The following is a 19219-nucleotide window of genomic DNA, read 5'->3' as shown; positions in this document are numbered from 1 at the left end:
CACTGCTACAAGGCCGGACATTGCAGCAACTGTTGGAATCCTATGCAGAAAGGTTTCAATGCCAAGTCAAAAGGACTGGAATGCTGTAAAGCGAATCATTCGCTATCTTCGCACTACAAGCTAAAGTTACCAGCAAGTGATGAAAGCACCTTAACAGGATATGTGGATGCTGATTGGGCAGGAGACACCAGCGACAGGAAATCTACCAGTGGATACTTATTTTTTCTGTCAGGAGGTGCCATCAGTTGGACTAGTTAAAAGCAACTCTCTGTTTCACTGTCGTCTACTGAAGCAGAATACGTTGCTGCAGCGCAGGCAAGTCAAGAAGTTATATGGCTGAGACAGCTATTAACAGACATGGGTCTACCACAGTTGGGACCAATAGAAATCTATGAGGACAATCAAGGATGCCTCGCACTTGCGCGCATGGAAGGAGTTAATTCAAGAACCAAGCACATTGACGTGAAGTTCCACTTTCTTAGGGATCTTCAAGAGCAAGGTCTTCTTGAGTTAATTTATTGCCCAACTGAGGATATGACAGCAGATATCCTTACAAAGCCTCTGACCGCTGAAAGACACTCAAGGCTTACAAAGAAGATGGGTTTAATAGACTAAGCCTTAGCTGTTGAGAAGGAGTGTTGGAGATACAACAGCTTTTAGCTTATCCGATAAACTGCAGTTCACAAATAGGACAGTAGATGTCGCTAATGCTAAGTGATATGCTATGCATTTTTTATGATGTGTATTTCCTGTACACTGCACTGTACTTGTTGGTTATCTCTTCCTGTCTGTTGTTCTTACAAACAATGAGGTGACATGTTTGATTCCTGTGTTATGTTCTAATAAAGAAGCCAGTTCCTGTTTACTCCACAATGTCTGATCTGAATGGACTCCGCTGCACCCAGTGATCGCACTCTGCAACACTTTACAGTAAATTTGGCCCAGACACATGGATCTGGTAAACCATAGAAATGAGGCATGGATGGGTTGAGCCAAAGTGGAGTAGAAGGCGAAATTGTCCCCTCTGGAAGGCGTTCACAGCTAAGGCCAGCTTTCCAGGCTCTGATGGTAGTGAGCATCAAGGGGGTGAGTGGGTATTGAGCTTTAGGGCCTCTAAATATAAGAAGCTGCAATGCCTCGAGGGAAGAGACCACCACAGCCTCCAGCATGGTGGAGGTATTGAAGCAGTCAGGGGAGAACCACCAAGCCGCCATCACCAGCTGTGGGGCCAGAAAATATTTATGGCAGTCTGGGAAGACCAAGCCCCCTTGGAGAACTGGGAAACCAAAAAAAGGAAGAAAAAAATCAGATTAAGTCGATTAAATGAAGACTTTGGGATCCAAGAGGGTGAGTGGCGGAATAGATATATGAATTTGGGGAGAATTTTAATTTCGATTAGGTTTATACTGCCCAAAAGCAACAACAGAGTGACTCCCATGCCTTTAGCCTTCGTTTGTTTTACTGCTATTTGAAATTTTCTACCCATTGGTAGATTCGGAGGGGCCAAACTGGGGGCCCCGGAGTCAATCATAAATTGTAGTGATTTAGTCCAATTGACTCTGAGACCCATGACCTCGGAGTAGGTATTCAAAAGTTGTAATGCACCCTGGAGGGATGGGTCCGCATCATTGAGGAAGAATAGAAGGTCATCCGTGAATATGACAACCCTCTCCTCCAGCCAGCCAATTCGTAACCCTTTAATAGCGGAGGAGGTGCGAAGCTCCTCCGCCACTGGTTCTCATGCTATAGCGAAAAGGGCTGGAGAAAGAGGGCATCCCTGGCGGATACCTCAATGAAGCCGGAAAAGGACTGACAACCACCCACCCATCTTGACTAAGCCTGTAGGACTATTATAAAGGATTTGGAGCCATTGTATAAGAGTAAGGGAAAGCCCATACGTCTAATTACTTCCCATAAGAAAGGCCACTCAATAGTATCAAAGGCCTTCTCGATGTGCAGGGAGGCCACCACTCTAGATCCTAAATGCTAGGCATATATGTTGGTATGCAACCTACAAAGATTATTGTCCATGGCTTTATGAGCCATTAAAACCTGTTTGGTCTGGGTCTATTACCATAGTTGGCTTTGCATGCTTTGATGATCTACCAAAACATCCAGATTTCTTTTTATCGTTGTTTTGGTCCGATGTACTACTCTTTTCTTATTCATAAGCTTTGCCATGAATACATGATTGAAAGCAAATTATTCCATATTAAGCGGCGACTTAGCTATATAAACTATTACATTAATATTACAGTGGTGATCGAAAGTTTGGGCACCCCAGGTAAAAATTTGTATTAATGTGCATAAAGAAGCCAAGGAAAGATGGAAAAATCCCCAAAAGGCATCAAATTAGATTAGACATTCTTATAATATTTCAACAAAAGTTAGATTTTATTTCCATCATTGACACTTTCAAAATTACATAAAACAAAAAAAATGGCATCTGCAAATTTTTGGCACCCTGTAGAATTTATAGCATGCATTGCCCCCTTTGCAAGGCTGAGACCTGCCAATGTCATGGATTGTTCTCAATCATCGTCTGGGAAGACCAGGTGATGTCAATCTCAAAGGTTTTAAATGCCCAGACTCACCTGACTTTGCCCCAACAATCAGCACCATGGGATCTTCTAAGCCAGTGGTTCTTAACCTTGTTGGAGGTACTGAACCCCACCAGCTTCATATGCGCATTCACCGAACCCTTCTTAATTGGAGAAATAAAATATGATTTTATGAGTCTAGTCTCGGGAGGGGCACTGCCAGAAAATAAGGTGTTGTTTACAGAACTGAATTAAACGTGTCATACAAAGTAAAATGTACAGAGGTCAGTAGTATGTAGGGCAGCGTACAGAGGTAAGTAGGCTGTAGAGCAGCATACAGAGGTCAGTAGGCTGTAGGGCAGTGTGCAGTAGTGAGTAGTTTGTAGGGCAGTGTGCAGTAGTGAGTAGTTTGTAGGGCAGTGTGCAGTGGTCAGTAGTTTGTAGGGTAGTGTACAGTGCTCAGTAGTTTGTAAGGTAGTGTACAGTGCTTAGTAGTTTGTAGGGCAGTGTAGCGAGGTCAGTAGCATGTAGGGCAGTGTATAGGGGTCAGTAGTTTTTAGGGCGGTGTAGAAAGGTCAGTAGGATGTACGGCAGTGTACAGAGGCCAGTAGCATGTAGGGCAGTGTATACGGGTCAGTTGATTGTAGGGAAGGATAGAGTGGTCAGTAGGCTGTAGGACGGTGTACAGAGAATAGGGCAGAGGACAGGAGTTGACAGGACAGAGGATAGGACAGTGTACAGGGATCAGTAAAGCCACACACCAAGGGGCTGGGAGGGCACACACCAGGGGAGGGTCAGGAGGGCACACACTGGGGGGGGGTCAGGAGGGCACACACTGGGGGGTTATGAGGGCACACACCAGGGGGTTGGAAGGGCATACACTGGGGGGAGGGTCAGGAGGACACACACTGTGGGGGAGGGTAGTGAGGGCACACACCAGTGGAGAGTCAGGAGGGCACACACTGGGTGTCAGGAGGGCACACATCAGTGGTTGGGAGGGCACACACTGGGGGAGCCAGGAGGGCACACACTGGGGGGGGGGTTGGGAAGGCATACCATGGGGTATCAGGAGGGCACACACTGGGGGGGGGCATACCATGGGGTGTCAGGAGGGCACACTGAGGTGGGGTTGGGAGGGCATACAATGGGGTGTCAGGGAGGCTCACACTTGGGGGGGTTGGGACGGCATACCATGGGGTGTCAGGAGGGAACACACTGGGGTGGGGGGTTGGGGGGGCATACCATAGGGTATTAGGAGGGCACACACTGGGGGGGTTGGGAGGACATACCATGGGGTGTCAAGAGGGAACACACTGGGGGGAGGTGTTGGGAGGGCATACCATGGGGTGTCAGGGGGGCACACACTGGGGGGGGGGTTGGGAGGGCATACCATAGGGTGTCAGGAGGACACACACTGGGGGGGAGGTGTTGGGAGGGCATACAAAGGGGTATCAGGAGGGCACACACCAGGGGGCATTCACAATGCTTATTGAGCTAAATGAAAAGGACATGCATTTCCATTTGTCAGCTAACAGCACCTCTATGCTAAGCTGCAGAGGTGCTTGCAAACAAATCCACCATGTACAGCTAGCTGAGCCTACCTCCAGGAACATTCACTCGGCTCCCTCTGCTCAGCTGCTCACACTTCCCTCTTCCAGGCGGCCGCGATCTCCGTGGTCAGGTACATCCCCATCCCGCCCACTCAAGCAGCAAGCAGCCTGCAGGAGATAGGCTGGAAACCTGCTGGGGGAGATACAGGGGGCAGAGCGTCAAGTGTCTATGTGTAATGGCTGTGAGTCGTCCCGACCACAGCTCTGATTTCCCGGGGGGGGGGGGGTTGGCCTCACAATCAGTAATATTTTCTCGGGGGGAGAAATTGCCCTGTTGCCCCCCCGCCGAACCCCTGAGACTGACTCACCGAACAGGTTAAGAACCACTGTTCTAAGCAGTTGTCTAGAAAACTGAAACTGAACATAGTTGACTCTCACAAAGCTGGAGAAGGCTATAAGAAGATAGCAAAGCATGTTCAGATGTCAATATCCTCTGTTTGGAATGTAATTAAGAAATGGCAGTCATCAGGAACAGTGGAAGTTAAAGCAAGATCTGGAATATCAAGAAAAATATCAGACAGAACATCTCGCAGGATTGTGAGAAAAACAATTCAAAACCCACATTTGACTGCACGATCCCTCCAGAAAGATCTGGCAGACACTGGAGTTGTGGTACACTATTCCACTATAAAGGGATACTTGTACAAATATGGTCTTCATGGAAGAGTCATCAGAAGAAAACCTCTTCTACGTCCTCACCACAAAAATCAGCGTTTGAACTTTGCAAATGAACATATAGACAAGCCTGATGCATTTTGGAAACAAGTTCTGTGGACCGATGAGGTTAAAATTGAACTTTTTGGCCGGAATGAGCAAAGGTACATTTGTAGAAGAAAGGGGCACAGAATTTAATGAAAAGAACCTCTGTCCAACTGTTAAGCATGGGGGTGGATCAATCATGCTTTGGGGTTGTATTGCAGCCAGTGGCACAGGGAACATCTCACGAGTAGAAGGAAAAATGGATTCAATAAAATTTCAGCAAATTTTGGATGGTAACTTGATGCCAATCTGTGAAAAAGCTGAAGTTAAAGAGAGGATGGCTTCTGCAAATGGATAATGATCCTAAACACACCTCAAAATCCACGGGGGATTACATCAAGAGGCGTAAACGGAAGGTTTTGCCATGGCCTTCACAATCTCCTGACCTCAACATAATTGAAAATCTATGGATAGACCTTTAAAAGAGCAGTGCGTGACAGACAGCCCAGAAATCTCAAAGAACTGGAAGACTTTTGTAAGGAAGAATGGGCAAAGATACCTCAAACAAGAATTGAAAGACTCTTGGCTGGCTACAAAAAGCGTTTACAAGCTGTGATACTTGCCAAAGGGGGCAGTACTAGATATTAACTCTGCAGGGTGCCTAAACTTTTGCAGATGCCATTTTTTTGTTTTCTGTTATTTTGAAAGTGTAAATGATGGAAATAAAATCTAACTTTTGTTGACATATTATAAGAATGTCTAATCTGTAATTTGATGCCTTTTGGAGATTTTTCCATCTTTCCTTGGCTTCTTTATGCACATTAATACAAATTTTTACCTGGGGTGCCCACGCTTTCGATCACCACTGTATATATTACTATTATCATATATTACTATAATATTATTAATATTACTAATATTATTGACTTTATGTTGGTTCTAATTTTTTCAGCCGCTTGTACTGGATAGAACACTGGGAAATGGGTAATGGCATATCATATTATGATATTTTAAACGACACAATAGTACATGTTTTGAGACAATATAATCAGAAAGATGTTGCTAGAGCAACTGGTTGTGATTGCTATATCAAGAGCCTGAAATTTATGACACTGATGACTTTGGATACAACAAATACTAATGGCTCACTCATATTATTCTTGTGGAATGAGACAAATATCTGGGCCTCTGACATGGATGGATGTCATTGTTGGAATGTGATTAAAGTACCACTTATGTCTGGTGAGTATTCATTGCTATTGATTTTATCTAGTAGTACTGAATTCCTTAGTATTTTATGGAATACAATGAACTATTGATATCAATCCCTACCTCCGTTGAGCTAGCATTGTAAATTCATGAGGTCATGTAGTCGCACACACACTATTGATAATTTAGTAAAAACTGTTAAACTGCCAATTAATTTATAATTTAAAGCCCAATTAAATCTTCAGTGTAAATCAGCTACATACATTCCAGGTGCATGAAAACAAAAGGTGTACAATGTCTTACAGTTAATTAAGTAGGAGAGCTTTTCTCCTGCAAGAAGTTGCAGACTGGGACCTTTGTTCTCTATTGGGAAGCAGTGGTCTTTCTGCAGAGGTCTGACACACTCCCTACATTATATTCCGAAGCTTTCCTGGAATCGGCATACCTTTTCTGGTAAACATTAATATGGAAAATAAAGGTACTATACAAACATTTACAAAATATAACACATGTACTGTGTAACATATACATATATATATATATATATATATATATATATATATATATATATATATATATATATATATATATCTATATATAACATTCCTATCCAAACACCCCAGGTAGTGGAGACAGGGACAATTAGGTGCCAGGACATTGGTTCAGCAACCTTGAAACTGGAGGTGTTGAGGTTTGATGAACAGAAGCCAGTAGTCAGGTCACAAGCCACGTTTGGTAATGGCTGATAGTCACTTAGTTACAGAATCCCAATTAGAATTCAGGGCAAGGACAGGCAGGGTTCAGCAACGTGCTGGCAGGGAAGTACAAAAGAAGCAGGCAGAATATTGATCAAAAATCCAGGCCGGGGTTGATAACATTTATCAGTTGCAGACAGTAGCGTCTCCAGCTTTCATATTTAGGGGGGGCACATGGGGGGACAGGGACAAAAGTAGGGGGGCCAACTATAAAACGCAATATATATATATATATATATATATATATATATATATATATATATACATACACATATACACACACACTATCTATCTATCTACAATAGAATGCACTCTAGAGGCCTTGTTACAAATTCACTTTGTTTTATTTGTTGAAAATACAATATACATGTTAACCCATTATCGGCCGAAATGGGATAGGCTCATTTTCGGCCGATAATTTCGGTGGCCGAAATTTCGGTGCATCCCTAATACATATATATATGCACACAATATATATATATATATATATATATATATATATATACCCCCCAATATGGGCATCAAAAGCATAAACCTGAAATATTGCTGACAGTGGACATCAAAACACATAAACATGAAATATTCCTGACAATGGGCATCAAATGCATAAACATGAAATATTACTGACAATGGATAATAAAAGCATAAACATTAAATGACAATGTGGACTGACACGATGACAGAATTTTACAGCTGGACATGGCAAACTTACGGACATGTATTATACATGTTTGCCATGTTCAACTGTAAAGTTCTGTCAGCGGGTCAGTCCACATTGTCATTTTCAGGGGCGTGAGGGTGGTACGAGAAAGGAAATGTGCAGTGGACTCACTGCTCCACTTACCTGCCACCTCTAAAACAGATGTCCCCGGGCCTGCTCCTTGCCTGCTGGCTGTGTCTGGCTCCTCTGCTGCCTCGCCTTACCGTTGACTCCACTGATGTCGTCCACACACTCTGGGCCTTCAATAGCATAAAACATGAAACATTTGTGAAAAATTGGCCAAATAAAGACAAACATGAAATATTCCTGACAATGGGCATCAGTCACGAATATTTCATGTTTATATATTTGAAGGCCCAGAGCATGTGGACAGTGGATTAGCGGAGTCACCTGTAAGGCGAGGCAGCAGTACGCAGCAATGGAACCAGACACAGTTAGCCAGCACACAAGAAGCAGGCCCGGGGACATTGGTTTTAGAGGTGGCACTCACACTAGTGGAGCAGTTCAGCTCAGCTGTAAAATAAATTGTGTCAGCATGTCAGGCCACATTGTCATTTTCAGGGATATGAGGGTGGTATGAGATGCAAATGTGCAGTGGACTCAATGTGAGACCATTGCACATTTGCATCTCATACCACCCTCATACCCCTGAAAATGACAATGTGGGCTGACACGCTGACAGAATTTTACAGCATTGTTCAGCTGTAAAATTATGTCAGCTTGGCAAGTCAAGCACTGTCCCTCCACATTGAAAATTGTTGGATGTGCTTGAGGGTGGTATGATGCATTACAAATGGCTGGGCTGTGCATTGACTCACCTCCCAGGCAGAGTGCCACCTCTAAGCTGCTCCTGGTGTCCTGCTGCTGCAGTGCTGATGGCTGCTGGCCTGGCTGGCTCCTCAGTCGGCTCCTCAGTCACTCCTCTTGCGTGCTCCACTGCTTCTCAGACAGTCTGCAAGAATCCTCCACTCCTCCTCTGCAGTGCTTGGCCTTGGCTTGCTCTTGGTCACTCACTGCTGCTGGGCTGGTCTTAGGCCTTAAGGCCTATGCTTGCTGGCTGCCAGTCCACTCCACTCAGACTCCAGTCCAGAGAGACGCCTGGCCCAGTGTGTCTTGCCTTCGGCGGCCACGCGGCCTCACCGTCTGGTCAGTGGTCCACTCTGTTTCCGAGTCCCGACCATCCCGGACAGTGACTCCCGGTCCCCGACAGAACAGACACTCTCACACTGTGGACACACACACTGGACAACAGCCCGCGCCCGCCGCCAGTCACGCCACTCCCGCGCGCGCTTTCGGCCAGGCTGGGGCGGGCTGGTGCGCATCTCTCCCTGACGTCATGCCACTCCGCTGTGCACCGCCCCCTCCGCTCGCTCGTCGGGGCGCCGGTCCGCCCAGCCCGCTCGCCGTCCTGCTGTGTGTTAGAGGCGCTGAGCGGCGGCGGGACAATTTTGTGACAGTCACAGACAGTGTCAGTGACAGTGTGTACAGTATAGTGTGCTCATATTAATTGGGGGGCACATGGAGGGGCACAAACTAATTTTGGAGGGGCCGTGGCCCCCTCTGGCCCCACCCTAGTGACGCCACTGGTTGCAGACATAAGAGACAATCCAGCAATGAGGCTAGGCAGATCTCAGGTTTAAATAGGCCACTGGGAGCCAGGATATGTGGGCATGCCCATGTGTGCAAATCCTTCCACATCTTGCTACACAAGGTTTATAATGTACATATATATATATATATATATATATATATATATATATATATATACTGTGTGCATATATATATATATAGTATATACTGTTCATATATATATAAAAGCAACATTCTAACTTAAAAAAACAATTTCTTGTTTTTCTGTTTAATAAAATGTTCAAATAATGGCCTTTACAATTCTTCTGAGTAACATGTCTTCATGCATTGATTTTCATAAGATAAGCTATAGAAGTATACAGTTTGATTGTGTAATTTTAACTGAATACTGACATTGTTGGGTATAGCATTCTACATTTATGCTGACCTTCAAATATGACTTTTGTTGCAATATTAAGGACAATAAATACGATGGCTATGATAATATTAAACAAACTGATTCATTTTATTGTTACATGTTGACCTTGATAACACAAACTACCTGATCTTTAAAGAGGTTGTAAACTCATTAAACATTTTTTTTTTCCAACCTGAAAGAGAAACACATAATGAGCTAGTATGCATCGCATACTAGCTCATTATGAAATACTTACCTTAGAACGAGTCCCCGCCGTGCCGCCGGCATACCTGTATGATGGGTGACATGTTCAGTCGCCCGTCTTTCGGGATCGCGGCATCCGGCCATCTGATTGGCCGGACCCGCAATTACAACACTCCATGCGTGCGGGAGCCGATGGTCACGGCACGGGGCTCTGAAGGAACGGCACCAGCGGCCATTCCTTCAGAGCGCCTGTGCCAGTGATGTCACTGGCGGCATTTAAGGTAAATATCTCCTAAACGGTGCATGTTTAGGAGATATTTACAGTACCTATAGGTAAGCCTTATCATAGGCTTACCTATAGGTAAAAGTTGCAGAGGAGGGTTTACTTCCTCTTTAAAGCCAAACTAAAGGAAAAGATACTCACCTTCCTAATGTTCTATTGCTGGCATCTTTACCTGTGTGCCGGGTTTCAGCCAACTACATTGGCCGGCAGGGTGTGTTTTATTGCACAAGGGACATTGTTTTTTTTTTCTGCGTTAAAAATCCTGCCTGTTCACAGTGTATAATAGCAGAACTTTAGTCTAGCTGTATAGGAGAAGTACGGTCAAAGATGTTTTGGCTCTACTTCTCCTGTAGGTCACAGGAGTGCACTTCATTATGTGACCTTCATTCTTGTGACCCGTATTCAGCTAACAGCGGACTAAAGTCCGCTGTTGGCTGATGTCACCCAGCCGGTCCAGACTCTGGAGGGATCCCCCCAGATTCATTGCTGAGAGCCTGAGCCAGCCTATTCTGCTCCCTCCACAGCACTCCAGTTTGCGCTGGAGGGGCAAAGCAGAGAGCCGGTGACTGGTTCCTGCCCCATTTTTTCTGACAGCTCAGACAAGCTTTTAAAATCTGGACTTTGAACCTCTAGGTCCCCCATATGAATATGATCTGTACTTCACTTATGGCAGCCCGGATTCCAGTAGGGCAGTGTGCAAACACAAAGCCTAATAATACACAATGCATCTTTTTTATTGGGCGTGGGTGCTCTTTTTTTTACATTCCTGTGACAGTATGGGGGATTTAAAATTGCTAAATACTTAAATATTTTTTTACTGTCTTTATGGAAAGATTTGAACCTAACTTACAGTTATTTTCATGTATTAATTTACAATATTTCATTACTTTCATAGCAAGTTTTACAATTACTAGCCTGACAGTGGATGACTATTTTATATACTGGAGTGTTAAAGATGATGAAAAAACAAGCATATATGGAGCAAGCAAAAAAGATCTCATAGTAACTTTGTTGCAAATTATTCCTAAACAACATGTCCAAGTTTTAGCATACAGCACATCTTTGCAACATTTTCCAGGTAAAAAAGAATTACATTTAATTTATTGTTAACATCGCAGTTTACAACTATTCAGGCTGGATAGAAATGCATTGTCACCTATGATTTATCATGGAGCAGGCCTGATGTCCAGGCATTTGGAAAAATATAACCGAACACTTTGCTTATAAACATTTTTCTGTAGTTATTATTGAAGACACTATGGGGCTAAAGGGAGAGAAGGGTAGAATATGGCAGCCTATTAAGGGACAAAGAGACTCCTACTTCCACCTTTTTACAGCATTAGCCATTTGATCATAATGCCAGGCAAACTGGGTTTTAATCAGCTACTGCCATCTGTAAGGGTGTAGACTGAGCCTAGGACTTGCCATTCTACAGTATTCGTTTTTAGGTGTAAGCACTTAAAGACAGCCGAGCAGACAGCTGTGATCTCCATTAAAACAAGATGGAGATTGTGCAAACCAGGCCTGGAAAAGGATTGCATTAGAATCTTCGCACCTACCTTTGTTACCAATATACTAAAGTACTTAGCTGAAAAACTTGTTAATAACAATAAAAATAAATGACATTTATCCTAAAAAAGATGCCTGAAAACATCAGACTTGCTGTATATTTGCTATGCAGTTGTACATTATTTTATATTTACCAGAATAAAAAAGTAAAACATTTTATTTGTTTTTCCTGCACATAAAAAAATGAATAACAAAACATATAGAAAACAATGTGGGTTAAAAAAAATTACCTAGGAAGCATCACTGTAGTGATCTCTTAAAACATTAGCCTTGCTTATCCAGAGACTTTCATTTTAATTGTTTTTTTTTAATTATTTATTTTTAACAGACAAAGAATGCCTGGTATTGGCATCATTTACCTCTATACCAGTTGTACTGAACTCTACCAATACCAGCCTTACTTTACTACTGCCTCCAGTTAATTATAATTTAAGCTGCCCTTTAATAAGGAGAAGCACTCCAACATATATAGTAACATCTAGAAAACTCAAAGATGGTGAACATAAGGAGCCTGCCAAGTCCGCAAATATCATCAGTAGAAGCACACAAGTAAGATGGATTCATTTTGTTTTTGTTTTTTAGTATACAATATTTATTCAATAGGATTTGAAAAATTGAGCCCCAGGTAAACAGCTAAATACACCACTGAAATACTTATGTGGTAACCAGGGCTTTTTTTCTCACAGAATAGGTGCAAGAACTCCCCCCTTCTGAATCATACCTTGTCTCTGGCCCATACCCAACTCTTACCACCGTCCCTTGGTTCACACTCTTGCCCACCTCCCAGCAGTGCTGGGACAAAGCCATCCAGCACCTAGGGCAGAGATGCTAAACTGTACCCACCCATCCCCAGGGTTAGGGTGCCCAAATCCCTGCAAGAAATCATTGCGCCCAGGGCAGCCTCCCCTCCTGCCCACCCCTTGTCCCGGCCCTGCCTCCCAGTACCGCCCCTTTTAGAGAATACAGAACCAAATATAATTTTGTGGTGGTAAATAATTTGTATGTCATTTGGTAATGATAACAAGAAAAGCAGTAGCAATAGTGCCCCCCCTAGCAGCAACATACTCCCCCACCCCCGACAACAAAACTTCCCATTACAGCAAAAGACTCCCCTACAAAACAATGGACCCCACCCCATTAACAATAGATCCCCCACACAACAATAGACTTACCCAGCAACATTGGACAATACTCCAGCAACAAAAGGTATCCTCAGCAACAATAGAACCTACCTAACAATAGACTCCCCCCACAGCAACAATGGACCACCCACAACAAAATCCCACCCCTAGCAACAAAATATACACCCCAGCAACATTAGACTCTCCCCAGCAGCAACAACAGATCTCCCAGCAGCCAGCATCAATATATTTTCCAGCAGCCAGCAACAATAGACCTCTCCCTCAACAGTAGATCCCAACCATCATCATAAGACCCCCTAGCAACAATAGATCCCCAATCAGCAACAATATACCTTAACACAAAAACAGATCCCCACCAATGACAATATATCCCACAGCAGCCAGCATCAATCGACCCTCCAGGACACTCCATACCCCTTGCTATTACATACATTTATTGCTGGAGGTGCCGAAATTGCATTCCCCCTCCCTGTTCCCGCTGAAAACAAGGCCCTGGTGGTAACTTTTGTAACTATCAAAGTATTTGATTTATTCCAGTCCTGAGATTTACACAACCCTGCAAAGCCTGGTAGCGCGATGAGATTATCAGACGAATAATCGTCCGTTTTCTTTTTTTTTTTTATTGCATGCTAGTCTCATATCGAAAATGAAGAGTTTACTCAGCTTCCGAAAATTCTCGCATGACAGAATACAAAAATACATTTTGTAATGTATTCTTTCGTTTCCAAGCATGTGTATTCTTGCTCTTATGATTTTTTCCGGACGAAAACTGTACTAATAATGTGAAAATCGGACAATGTGTTCACTTATGATAAAAATTTTCTAGCCTGCACTTTCAGATTTTGTCATTCGAAACGTCAGAATTGGCTCTTGAAAGCACTATAATAACGTCCAGATAATTGACTGATTGTTCGTCATATGTCATTTTTCCTAAATCTTCTTATCATGTGTATGGGCCTTTACAGCACATCCTGCTAATGACCGACCTGACATTTATCCCAGCTAGGTCACTTTCTTACCCCCAGCCTGTGGTTATGTTCCTTGTCTGCATATGTGCATTCAGGAAATCAGATTGGACCCAGTGCTGCCCTACCAGTTTGAGTTCTATGCAGGGAAAGAGACTTATACCAAGTCATATTTAGGTGTTTACACAAATTGCATTTAAAATATGTTTAAAACGTTTGTAATAAATGCATGGCAAATGTAGACATTGTATGTTTTTATACAGTAAATGCGTTTTTATGAAACTACTACAAAAAAATAGAAAAAAGCAATATATATTTCAAATAAACAAACATATATATTCTACATAGGAAAACCTGCAATACAACAATGCAAATCATTTTCGCTCTCAGTCAATCCAAAATGTTAATAAATCTCAAACATGAATATTTAAGAAAGTAAAAGTGAGGTTTGGGCTTTCTTAGGAGAATATCTATGTGTGCACAATTATTAGGCTAATATTAGTGTACAGAATTATTATGCAACTAAATGATAAACAAAAATGTTCCCATCTTGTTTATTTGTATCTGTTAAAGTGAGAATAATAAACAGACAACTCAACATTTACAAATAAACATTTTTGACAAAAAAAAAAAAAAAAATCAGTGACCAATATAGCCACCCCTCTTTTCAATAACAGTCATAAGCCTTCCATTCATGGAGTCTGTCCGTTTCTTGATCTGTTGACGATATGTTGACTTTTTGGGCAGCAGCAACCACAGCCTCCCAGACACAGTTCAGAGAGGTGTACTGTTTTCCTTCACTGCACATATCTCGTTTAAGAAGGGCCACAAGTTCTCAATAGGGTTTAGGTCAGGTGAGGAAGGGCGCCTTGTCATTCTTTTATCTTTAACCACTTTAAGACCAGAAGATTTTGCTGCTTAATGACCAGGCCCTATTTTGCGATGCGACACTGTACCCAATCGAAATTGACGTCCTTTTTTCCCCACAAATAGAGCTTTCTTTTGGTGGTATTTGGTCACCTGTGCGATTTTTATTTTTTGTGCTATAAACAAAAAAATAGCGACAATTTTGAAAAAAAAAAAAACAAAAAACAATATTTTTCACATTCTGCTATATAACATTCCCCCCAAATAAATATAAAAATCAAAATTTTTTAACATTTTAAGCCAATTTGTTTTCTGCTACATAATTTTGGTAAAAAAATCGCAATAAGCGTATTTTGATTGGTTTCCGCAAAAGTTATTGTGTTTACTAACTACGGGAAAGATTTATGTCATTTTTATTGTTTTTTTTTTTTTACTAGTAATGGCGGCGATCTGCGATTTTTTGTGGGACTGCGACATTTTTGCGGACAGATCGGACCCCTAACTGACATTTTTGACACTTTTGGGGGTACCAGTGACATTGCTACAGTAATTGGTGCTAAATATATGCACTATTACTGTAATAAGGCCATTGGCAGGGAAGGGGATAATACTATGAGTGATCAAGTGGTTAAATGTAAGCCTAGGGGAGTGATTCCAACTGTGGGGGGGGGTTTGGGCTTGTGAGAGGACCATAGAGACATGCTATCCTATATAGCAGGATCGCATGGTCTCTGTGATCATCTCAGGGAGAAGGACAGACGGCTGTGTTTACATCAGCCGTCCGTCCTTCTCTGTCAGCGGGGGGAGATCGCGAGTGGCCGGTGGCCATCGGAGCCGCCTGTCACACGCACTGACTCCCCAGCTGAAGAGCGCCGTACATGTACGGGGCTTTGCCTGGGAGAGCCAGCCTGCCGCAGTACATCTGCTGCGGCTGGACGTAAAGTGGTTAAGGCCTTTACTTACTAGCCAGGCAGTGGAGTACTTTGATTCTTGCGATGGAGCATTGTCCTGCATAAATATCATGATCTTCTTGAAAGATGCAGACTTTTCCCTGTACCGCTGCTTGAAGAAAGTGTCTTCTAAAAACTGCCAGTAGGTTTGGGAGTTGATTTTGAGTCCATCTTCCACCTGAAAAGGTCCAACTAGCTAATATTTATTAGTACCAGCCCATACCAGTACCCCACCTCCACCTTGTTGGCGTCTGTGTCGAAGTGGAGCTCTGTGCCCATTACTGATCCAGCCACAGGCCCATATGTCTGGTCCATCAAGAGTCACTCTCATCTCATCATCCCATGAAACCTTTGTAAAATCCAGTTTTGATGTTTCAACTTATGTGTCTTGTTCTGTGGTGGTCAGGTTTCAGCCTTCATTACCTTGGCCATGTCTCTGAGCACTGAACACCTTGTACTTCTGGGCACTTCTAGATTTCAATTTGCATAAAAATGATGGTCTGGTCAAAATACTCAAAAATACAGGGGGCTGAAGTTCCCTTTTCTTTAAATTTTTTAATAACAAACATATTATGCCTACCTACTCTGTGTATTGGTTTTGCACAGAACAGCCCTGATCTTTCTTTTCTGGGGTCCCCTGCTGGCGCTCCTGGCTCCTCCTGCCTTCTGAGTGCCCCTATAGCAAGCCGCTATTTATTTGATAGCAGCAAGAGCCAATGGCTCCCACTGCTCTCACTTAGTCCAGTAAGGAGGGTGAGAGAGAGCGCAGCCCCTCTGCTTTCAGGCGCAGCGCTGAATCAAGATCAAGTTTAGGTAAGTATTTAGGAGTGGCAGGGAGGAGCTGCACATATACTTTTTTTTTTTTTTTACTTTAATGCAAATAATTCATTAGGGTAAAACACCTTTAGTCTTCACAACCACTTTTAGTGGTTTTAGATCTTTTTATGTGTGTCTCGTGATTTATTTTGTGGTATTGCAGCTTTCTCCTTGGAGGATAATTTAAAATATGCATGGCTTTACAATATTTTTCTGTAGATGGTGCATAGAATGGATACAATGTTTTTTTTTTTTTTTTCTAAATAACCTATTTACGAACATTGAAAATAACACACTTTGTCACTTTTAAAAATAATGAGCTTGTATATTTTATATACACAGGAAACCTTTTGCCCTTATTTTTTCATAAGTGAATAGAGAATTATTATAGTTCAGACACTTTAGCACTATACAGACTTAAAGGACACATATTGTAGAGAAGCAGTAAACATTGTACAAAATAACATTCATTCCCTTGGTGAGAATATTTTCTCTGTGCTGGCAGGAATTTCAGAATCAGATTGCACTTATCCTTGGGTTACAACCTTTCTCAGATTATGAAATGGAAGTGAGCGTGACAAATTATTACTTGTTTTTGCTCGCTGAGCAGCCAAGAAATGTTCTTGTTACTGGAAAAACGGATTATGGTAGTAAGTATATACTCAATGATTTTAAAATGTGTTTATTGCAAGCAGCGACAGAGGCGAAACCGTATTGTTTTAGAGTGAGTATACATTGGATGAGCAGAGTGGCTCTGTATAATACACAGCTACCTTCTGATGTAGCCCTGATTTACACTGTTGTGTTCCAGAATGCATAGAATCGCATGACAAGTGAAATAACATGGGTTTCTTTGGAGGCATATATGCAGTGCGATTCCGATGCTATTTTTTAAAGGGTCCTGTACAAGTTTGGTGCGGTACGATTTGTAGCTACATAGACTTGATTGGAAATGCATTCATATCACTTATCTATCCTAAGATAACCTGATTCCAGTACATTTTGTGCAAGTCTTTGTTTTGTTCCTTATCTCCCATCCCTGGCTGATGTCAGGGGAGAGAGAGACTGACTGACTGTATCCAAATCGCATCAAAAATGCATTAGAATTGCTTCTGAACTGCACCAACTTGCACTAGAGCTGCTCCTTGAAATTGCACTTCAAAATGAATTCAGCTCGCACCGCATCAGGGTGAACCTAAGCTTACACAATGCAAAGTCCAATTTAAAGTGAATCTATAGCAAGATCATAATGTTCCAGTACAGACTGAAACAATGTGGAATTTGTTGGGCTTTTAAAATATATACTGCCAGTAATTATTGGTTCAAAAGTAGCATTTGGACTACTGTATATAGACTATTTCTATATAGTAAAAATCTGCACAGGAGTCAGAGTTCAGAATTTGTGGACAAAGCAGGTTCAACTAAGCAATGCCATTCTATTCAAAGGATAAAAAAACCCCTTCTGTGTTCAACAGCCCCCCTCTGCCCCCTAATACTTACCTGAGCCCATCTCTATCCAGAGATGTCCAGGAGTGCCTCAGCCGCTTGGGCAGTGCTGAATGGCAGCTCTGTGTCTGAATGGATACACGGAGCTGCTGCTTGGCTCGAGTGCCCCCATAGCAAGATGCCTGCTCTGGGGGCACTCAACAGGAGGGAGGGGCCAGGAGCTCCAGCCAGGTACCCAAGGAGAGGAGGATCAGGGCTGCTCCGTGTAAAACCACTGCACAGAGGAGGTAAGTATAACATGTTTGTTATTTTATTAGACAAAAACGAGACTATACAAACACTTTAAGACCACTGTTTCCTGCAAGTACAGACTTGCCCAGAAAGAGAATACTTAGTCCTCAGGTTGTACATAGTTCCTGTTTTTAGAGTACTCCCACTCAATTTCCTCAACCTTTTCAAGTTCTCCAAAAACACCCCAAGATTGGTCATTGAAAAAATGTGTGAATGAGCCTGTGTGCCTGGCTGCGAGGCAAATATTTTGGGGAGGACCTAGGCAATAGTCCTGCGGGACCTACAGGGGTAGTACTACAATTGTTACATTAATGAAGACAGTAACAAACACAGCAGAAACTTGCTGCCACATTTAATATGGTAGTTGGATTGCTGCAACAAAGAAAGAGGGAATAACCCAAAAAAGCTGATGCAAAGAATCCCTGTATTATCAATATGCTGAGCAGATTCCAGCTTAGGAAAGCTTTAGAGGTCCCCTGTACACCAATATGCAGTGCACAGTTTAGGACCCATTCACACTGATCAGTTTTTTTGCCATTTTTGCCTTATCAAAAGCATCCTATGGAACTCTTCACATCAGTCAATTTCAGGACAGTTGTATTTCTAGAAGTCTTGCATGCTGCATTTTTGGTGCATGTTTGGTGCTGTAAAAAGAACGCACCAAAAAAAATGCAACTCCCTAATGAAATTAATTGAGAATGCATCATAAATGTGGCAATGATGCATCAAAAATGCACCAGCGATTGCATTTTTTGGTGAATTTTTTTGAGTCATGTGTCCTTTTTTTCACAGGTGCAAAACACACTAGAAACGCGGCAAAAACCCATATGTGTTTATACCGAGCTTTTGCAACAGAGCAGTGTGAAAGAAGCCTTAGTCCAAGAGAACTATATTGAACACCTTAATTTCTTGCGTTATGCAATGCAGAGTCCAATCATACTTCTTTGGATGATTCCTTCTATTGCCATTATGCAGTGCAGATCCCAACTGATAAGGACTCTTTGAATTCACCAATAGTGCATACTAAATACATTTATAATATCTTCTTACTATTTTTTTTGTGTAGCCAAAAACACATAAATTTCCACCATACTTTTATATTACCAGAAAAAAATAGGGAGAGATTGTTGAATTGGATAACATGCTTAAATTTCTTTATTCAAGC

The 19219-nt window shown here is 42.4% G+C and overlaps 1 protein-coding gene across 1 annotated transcript in view; it reads left to right on the top strand.

Annotated features, from left to right (window-relative positions):
• ROS1 (ROS proto-oncogene 1, receptor tyrosine kinase) overlaps positions 1-19219 on the top strand; it is a 229385-nt gene that overhangs the window by 147342 nt on the left and 62824 nt on the right. Inside the window, exons 23-26 of the mRNA XM_082249088.1 lie at positions 5802-6091; positions 10904-11086; positions 11906-12126; positions 16823-16967. Coding sequence (XP_082105214.1) covers positions 5802-6091; positions 10904-11086; positions 11906-12126; positions 16823-16967 — 839 coding nt within the window. The remainder of the gene's footprint in view (positions 1-5801; positions 6092-10903; positions 11087-11905; positions 12127-16822; positions 16968-19219) is intronic.

Source organism: Pelophylax lessonae (assembly GCF_965119305.1).
Source record: "Pelophylax lessonae genome assembly, chromosome: 3".
In the NCBI taxonomy this organism is placed as follows: domain Eukaryota; kingdom Metazoa; phylum Chordata; class Amphibia; order Anura; family Ranidae; genus Pelophylax; species Pelophylax lessonae.
Note: the sequence above shows the minus strand (reverse complement) of the source record. Positions and strands in the feature narration are given on the sequence as shown.